This window comes from Morus notabilis, unplaced genomic scaffold (assembly GCF_000414095.1).
Source record: "Morus notabilis unplaced genomic scaffold, ASM41409v2 Scaffold1522, whole genome shotgun sequence".
Lineage (NCBI taxonomy): Eukaryota > Viridiplantae > Streptophyta > Magnoliopsida > Rosales > Moraceae > Morus > Morus notabilis.
The window spans coordinates 179,074-187,093 of record NW_010359049.1 but is presented as its reverse complement, the minus strand read 5'-3'; the positions used below and the strand labels follow the sequence as shown (position 1 = coordinate 187,093).

The following is an 8,020-nucleotide window of genomic DNA, read 5'->3' as shown; positions in this document are numbered from 1 at the left end:
CTCACACGCATTTTTTTTCAATGTGCATCACATTTGTAATGGCATGTCAATTTCCCTCTTTCTCTTCTGCCCCTGTTTACTCTTACTTTTTCCTTTTCGCTATTCATTTTGAAAGTCCTTTACAGAACTAACAATGTCTTTTCTAGTTAATCGTAGAATTGCCGGACTTACCAGTTTTGTATACATACACACACCAGACATGCTAAGCATGTTTAGAACTACTACGGTGGGAAGAGGGGGAAAAAAAAAAACGGAAAGTAAACTCATGAAATAAAAAAGGAAAATGGAAATTATCAAAAAATTAAAAAGAAAGGGAAAATAGTAATAGTCCTTTTTTTTTTAAAAAAAGTTATGGCACTTCGTCGAGAAGTAGTAGTAGTTAAGGGTAACTAAACTTGGATAGGACAATAGTTTTACTGGTGTGGAACAGGAATTATGACATTTTTACTTTCAATATTATTCAAGATGCATAACTAAAGTATCTCAAGACGTATTTCTATAAAAAATAAAGTTGCTCATCGTAGAAAACATGAAGAAAACTCGATAGTTTTAAACTATAATTCACTGGTAAGAGATTTAAAACTATCAAATATAATGTGAAAAAAGTATTAAATATGTTGAGTACAAACTAAAAATAAATCTAAAAGAAAATATGATTATACGTCTCATCATCCCTGTGTTTGAGTGGCTTATCATCTTTAACAATATTTAACAAGTTTTTCAATACATAACTACAAACTAGCAGTAGTCTTACTAATGAAATCAATACATAGTCCATAACAAGCAGTAGTTTTTCAATACATAGTCACTGCTTATTTAATAATTTTATTTGGGCGAGTATTACAACTAAACAAAAGTACTCCGGTGCTCTGGCTTGAGAAAATCCCATGCGCAATTGATAGAAAAGGCCTAACAATGGAAGATGTCAATGATAAACATAAAATGAATCATCAAAAGAAGTAATGTAAAATTTAGATAAAATTCGGTAATCAATTAATTAGAAGGAAGTTAATAAGCTTACTCATGCTCCTTACTGTCCATTGACTCCGCTCATTTTCTGATCTTTCTTGGCTCTGTATGGGAAGACAAGTTATAATTATATTCAACTCCATCACATTCCTTTGGGTCAGAATTTTTTTTCTTTACGCAAGGAAACTATGAAAAAACAATTAGGAATATTATAAAACAGAGAAATATTTATATATTTCAATTACAATGAGTGGAGATACAATCATAACTTTTCTTATAATATGAAAACATAACAATATATTTTAATTATTCAACGGGAGAATATTTGTAATTTTTCTTACCAAATAGAGACGTAACTAATTTTAAAAAAAAAATAATAATGCAAAATAAGGGTAAAAATTCAAACATGAAAAGATGAACGGGCACGCATCCTAACAAAATACAATGTGGCTCTGCCACTAACATTGGAAAGATAAACAAACAAAAAAAAAAAAGGAAAAGAAACAACAAAGAATTGTATATGTATTCACACACGTGTTTAGGACTAAAAATATTCATGACAGATTACGAACTATTCAAATGGAAATTGAAAAAACAAAAATTCAGAGGTGATGAACATAATTTAAGATATCTTCTCATAATTATCTGAACCTACCGATAAGCGTTCAAAGAATCTCTCATAATCTAAATTTAAAATGAAAATATTTTACCTAACAATTGTTGGAGACCAGAATCGTGCAGACGGTAGAATTGGTCGTCAGCACAATGGAAAAAGACAAATGGTACTACATGCTGAACGATATGATAGCTGTGTCCTTCTTTTGGATTCATGCTTGACACAAATTCATCTGGCATGCGAACGAAGCGTAGGAATTTAAGATTTTTTAAATGTTTTATGCCAGTTGGCACCTCCTTCATTTGTGGCGTAGGCCCCAAGTAAAGCTTTTCCAGGTCGCGCAATGCTCCTTCCTCTATGATCAATGAACTCAACCATTTCAAGCTCTGAAGTCGGAGCACCTTAAGTTTTGGGAAGACACCTCCTTCAAAGTGTAGTTGTTCACCAACAAATGCATCAGTGCTGATATCAAGCTCCACTAGCTCGTGCAGATTACCAAGGACTTTCAATGGATCATCTCCCAATTTCGACCAACGAATTGAAATCTTAGCAAGATTTTGAAGTTTCATGATCCACCTCGGCAATGTCATTAAAGGACCCGATAAACGGAGACACCGAAGAAATTCAGGGGGATGTGAAATGGAATCTAAATCAAGTGTTTCATCTTCACTTATCGATCTCACTACAAGGGATTCGAGGTATTTCATTTTCTCAATGCAACCACATAGACTTTTTCCATCTCGACTTCTCACTTTAAAAATGCCCAATGTTCTTAACTGCGTCAAAGCTCCAAGCTCTTCTATTATACAAGCACCGTCAATATAGGCTTCAATGTGATATTACTTCTGCAAGTGTTTGAAGCACTCGATTCTCTGTATTTTTATTCCTCTTACTCTGTCGAAAGAAAAGAGTTCAGTGTTGTTGCCATATCTCCAGCCAAAAAGATGACGTAACTTACTAAGCCGATTAATACTTGCAGGAATTCCATAAAACAATGACTGCGATAGATCCAAAGTCTCCAAGTTTACCAGTTTTCCTATGGAATTTGGGAGCAGCTTCACTTTTGTACGACGCACACTTAAATATCTCAAGTGAAACAAGTCTCCAATATCTTCAGGGAGATGATCTAAACAAGGAGTGTCTTCAAAATCAAGTACTTTTAGGAGCTTGACACTTGTGGCAAGTGCATTAACAGTAGAATTGAGCATCTCCTTATCCCCATTGAACATAAAAAGACAACGAACCCGGGAAATTTCAGTTGTTTGCAAAATATTGTCTGAGCTACAGATTATTGATAGGCGACGAGCTACTCCTTCAAAAGTTGGTGACTCATCTGATAAAACTTGGCAAAATCTTGATTCTTCCATCTTTTGTGAGATGACAACATGAAGAAGATCATGAACACGGCAACGCTTTGCTTTCCCTTCCTCGTTTTCAACTAAACCTTTATCAATTAGCTCAGATAAGTATTCTTTTGCAACAACCTCCAAGGTTTTGTTCTTTTGAGGTTTCACAAAACCCTCTGCTATCCACTGGCGAATTAATCTACCACGTCTAACGGAATAGCCCTTTGGAAAAATTCCAAAGTACAATATGCAGCATTTGAGGTAGTAAGGTAAATCATAATAACTGAGCGATAGTATTCTTGTTGTGCTTTTGAGATCAGAATGATTGACCAACTCTGAACTGAGGGTTGCATAAAACTTTTGCCATTCAAAAGGGACCTTGCTTTTAGTTGACAGAAGACCAGCAATGGCTACAATTGCAAGTGGTAAACCTTGGCAACTAGCAACAATCTTGCGAGACCAATATTCTAAGTTGGCAGGACAACACCGTCCGGGTTCCGATAGAAAAGCCCTCTTGCAAAATAGTTCCATGGCATTGTCAGGAGGCAAAGGTTCCATCAAATGGACATGGACGGAAGATACTGATCTTTTGCAAAAACTAGCAACCTCATTCTTCCTTGCCGTGATCACTATCCTTCCACCATTTTCTGGAAAAGCAAAATTTACATCTCCCCAAAATTCTTTATTCCAGACATCGTCGAAAACAATAAAATACTTTTTGTTCTGCAAGTAGTTTATCAATTGCTCCGTTAGTGATTGCTCATCCATTGTATCAATAGTTACTGGAGCGGATACTTCAGTTGCTGCGTAAACCTTCCTTATTAGGTTTCTTAGCAGCTCCTTTGCACTGTATGGTTCTGAAACTGCAATCCAAGCATGACAATCAAAGTCTCTTTTTACATAATTGTAAACTTGTTTGGCGAGAGTAGTTTTTCCTGAACCCCCTAACCCGACTATTGAAATCACAATGCGTTCTGGAGAATGTGTTTTCAAAATTTCAATCAATTTATTTCTAGGAGATTCAATACCCACAACTTCAGCTTCTCTAAGGAAATAGGCTGCCCTCCGAGGGTCATTCCATTGTTGAGGCGCATCACTCATGGGTGTTTGTTGTAGAGAATCAAAGCCATAGCTTGTACTTCTTTTCTTAATACCTCGAACGGTTCGATTGATTTTTTGTATTTGTGTCGCAATGTGACGCTGCAGTTTTAGTTTTGTGACAAAGCGACCAATTTTATGGAGGAAAGCAATGACTCCATGAGGATCGGGACGATTTATCGTCATGTGATATATATACACATCAATAACGTCTTCTATTTTGAATGCAACTTCTCTTAGCTCTTCAACCCATGCTTTAAGGCCATCGCCATTGTCACCTTCGACTTCTGCCTTCTGATCAGCATCCTTGAGGAAAGCCCGAATGAACACAAGTTCCCTCTTGATTTCTAAAACTTCTCCATGAACACCTCTCAACAAGTTCACTTCTTCAGTCAATAGTGGAATTAGCTTGTCGATAAGATAGCTAACCGCTGTCTCCGCCATCAATCATTCCATGCATAGACTATCTCTGCTTACTAATTCGTTGAGCAACAGATCCTTTACTTCTCTCTGTGAGACTTTATGATAGTCTGCAATGCAAGCAACTATGAGCTGTACAGTGTCTTTTAGATATCCAATGCAATGTAATATACATTTAATTTCTTCCATGTACTCTTCTAATTGTTGATAGGAAAATGGTGAACCTATACGCACTTTCAAGGCACACAACTTGGTTGAGGTTGAATTCTTTTATTTCAAAGCTTTCTTTTTCTTGTGGTTTTTTCCTTTCCCTTCGGGCAGATTTGAAGTTTTTTTTGTGTTTTTTTGTGTTTTTTTTTTTACAAAACAAAATATACTAATTAATGAAAATTAATTGAAAATAATAACATCTCCAATGTGTCGTTATAGTAGATGTGTCAATGACAAATTTGGCATTTGAGTGTAGAAAAACTCACTAATGTAATGTTTATGCAAATTTGCCATATGCTATATAGTTTGTGGTGAATTTGCCACCAAATATAGCACGGCAAATTTGACATTTAAATATTATTAGTTGATATGTTTACTTCTTTATTTAATTATTGTAACATTTGTATTTTTAAATTATTTTAAAAATTAAAAATTTACTTTTAAAAATTTCAAAACTTATTGCCCGTTTGTTTCACAAGTTTGTGGTGGTTTTAAACCAATATCTAACCGATGTGAACCCAAATTCCATGGGGATTTGAACCAATCATCTAAATAAAAATAACATGTCAAATATATTATTATCACACTTTTTGGTATCTAATATACAATCAGTACTAGCATTTGCATCAGAAATGGCCTAACATATATTTACCTTTAGCACTCTGGTTTGTTACGTCATATTCCAGTTCTTTCTTCTCTTGATCTTATGCGTGCTTAAAACCTGGAAAATCAAAAATAGAATTAGTCAGTTCTACTTTATATGATTAAGGCATTTATGAAAAAGAAAAGGGTAAAAAAAAGAACAAAAAAGAGAGAGAAAAGAGGGAAAAGCGGGGAAAGACATGCGATGCAGTTATAGAGTGCAAACATCTCGTGAACTCATTCCCAGTCCAACGCATATATATATTTGACCAGCATATAAGAAGGCAAAATTTTCATTATAAGGAATTTGACGAAAATTATAGGAGTTGATTCTGATCAGATTTACCAACACCTAGTCATTCTATTTGACTCGTCAATATTTTATATATACGCATCTTATCCTAGCAAGATAAGTGATAACAGAAAAATTGGAAAGCTAATAAAAGATGAAAATTGTATGATAAATCGAAATTCACAAAGAATATATACATATGCGTATGTATATAGAGTTCCAGCATGAATTATGAACAAATAAAGCTTTACCATTTCTATGATCTTCAAAGCTAGAGTTGTACACAAGATGGACCGATACAGGATTAAGGGAAACAGAAAGGAAGGTGAAGTAGAGAAACAAAGAAGAGAAGAGAAGAGAGAGAGAGAGAGAGAGAGAGAGAGAGAGAAATTAGGGCTGTTTCTATCTGCAATTCCTATCCTTGCAATTCTTATCCTCATTACCTTGTCATTCTTTTGGTGAATCTTTTAAAGAACATACGTTTTCTTGATATTCTATCTTGAGAATCTTTTAAAGAATACTGGTAAAATGAAGCTCGTCCCTTGCATGTGCTAGCATTGATTATATGAATTCTCAAATAAATATGAATGAAAAAGTTTAAGAAAAACAATAGTCAAACAAATTAAATTAATAAAATAGAAAACAAGGACATCAACAAAGTCATATTAAAAAAAAGTATATTTAATTAGAATATTTTGATTAAAAATATTTTTCTAGCATGAAAATTAAGGTCACCTTTATTAAAATGACATGTTGAAGAATTATAGAATAAATATTTAAAATGGATAAGTTATAGTTAATTTAGTGAAGGAAAATTTTTGAACTAAGTACATGTAGATCATCTTTAAAGTAAATGTTAACGCCAATGTCATTTTTAGTACTAAAAAGTGTGAAAATAATATATTTAGTATGTTATTTTTTATACTCCAATATATAATGTTAATTTAAATGTTAAATCTACTTTCATTCATAACATTAAGCTTTGAAAGTTGTAAACATCAACTTTAGTTTTATAATTTGAAAATATCAATGTTGTTGTAATCAAATGTCAAAATATGCTCCATTGAGCTTGAGTCATTAGTTTTTACACGTATGTCAACTACGTTATTTCTTGTTTTTGTTCGTTTTATTTGAAGGGATGGAAGTAAAATGACTAGAAATAATAAATAAACAAATAGATCAATAGGATTTTAGAAGCAAGCGAGAAGCAGCGATAATAAGAAATATGGAAGCAAGGAGGTGCATAAGAAATACGTGTTGTAAGAATACATTTGCTAAAAAAAAACGCGTTTTCAAAGATACGATGAACGAGTTAAATTTTTTGTTAAAGAAAATAGATCAAAATAGGAAAAAAGAGGTTAATCTGAAAAGATTTTAGAAGTAAGAGAGAAGTAGCGCTAATAGGAAATATAAAAGAAAGGTTGTGCATAAGTTGTGACGACCCTTACTTTTAGTCATCATACTACGTTCATACTTAACTCGTTTACTAATTTCTATCATTTATGAACTATAAACTCCTAAAATTTAGACTATTTTTTCCCTCCTTTAGTAGAATAAATCCTACATACTTTGTTGAATACACTTTCAACCTCCTAACATTAAATAATTGTTCCTTCACATGGTCATACATCCAATCTATTCTTCGCATACCATCATCGCTCACGAGCCATCATCATAATAACCTTTTGAGTACATCAGCATACCTTGTAACTTAAGGTTGCTATGCATATCCTCGTAACTTCATAAACTTTACATTCATTACATAACTCGTTTACTTTACGTTCATAAACACTATTTACATTTTTCACATACTGTAGTGTTTCCCAATCTGCTATGCATCCATCATCCACTTCTCCACATCCCACTGCGACAACCTTTTCTGCATACCCAGCAAATAGGTTTCAGGTAGCCAGTGCCTTACCCGAGCTTCCTAGAACACGAACAAACTCAATGAGCTTTCGCTCAGCAAGTCACAGTAGGCCATAATAGAAGCTAACAAAAATGCATACTCATATATGCATTCACATCATACATCCTAACTCAATTTCTAAACACTCTTAACATTTATCATATTATGCTTTCTTATTCTTCATTTCATATCTTTACAATTTTTGTTATGTTATTCAGAATGTTCATCATATAATGTTTTCTCTTTCTTCATTCGATACTTCTTTACGACTTTCATTCTCTCATGTGGAGTGTTGGTCGTATCATATTTTCTTTTCTTTCATTTCATACTTCTTTACGACTTCCATTCTCTCATGCAGAACATTGGTCATATCACATTTTCTTTCTTTTCATTTCGTACTTCTTTACGACTTCCGTTCTCTCTTGTGGAGCGTTGGTCGTATGTAATTTTCATGTCTTTTACTTAATATGAGCCCCGTCCCATTGTACCGTTGCACACATTCCCAATGAGGAGTGGGG

The 8,020-nt window shown here is 33.7% G+C and overlaps 1 protein-coding gene across 1 annotated transcript; it reads right to left on the bottom strand.

Moving 5' to 3' along the window:
• Positions 1-622: 622 nt before the first annotated feature.
• Positions 623-5,941, bottom strand: LOC21389703 (disease resistance protein RPM1). Its single transcript, XM_024162761.1, has 6 exons — positions 5,845-5,941; positions 5,312-5,380; positions 2,448-4,559; positions 1,680-2,411; positions 1,022-1,073; positions 623-909 (listed from the first exon to the last, which is right to left on the bottom strand). Exons 3-5 carry the CDS (start codon positions 4,471-4,473, stop codon positions 1,051-1,053), a joined length of 2,781 nt encoding a protein of 926 aa, XP_024018529.1. The 5' UTR covers positions 4,474-4,559; positions 5,312-5,380; positions 5,845-5,941; the 3' UTR covers positions 623-909; positions 1,022-1,050.
• Positions 5,942-8,020: the final 2,079 nt, after the last annotated feature.

Bases quoted from the DNA above. Each gene is read 5' to 3' on its own strand.
- LOC21389703 (XM_024162761.1), bottom strand. From the start codon at position 4,473: ATGGCGGAGACAGCGGTTAGCTATCTTATCGACAAGCTAATTCCACTA. The intron at 2,412-2,447 runs GCTTCAAACACT...ATCACATTGAAG, and splicing joins AAAAATACAGAGAATCGAGT to CCTATATTGACGGTGCTTGT. The intron at 1,074-1,679 runs GTAAAATATTTT...CTTCCCATACAG, and splicing joins TGGTCTCCAACAATTGTTAG to AGCCAAGAAAGATCAGAAAA.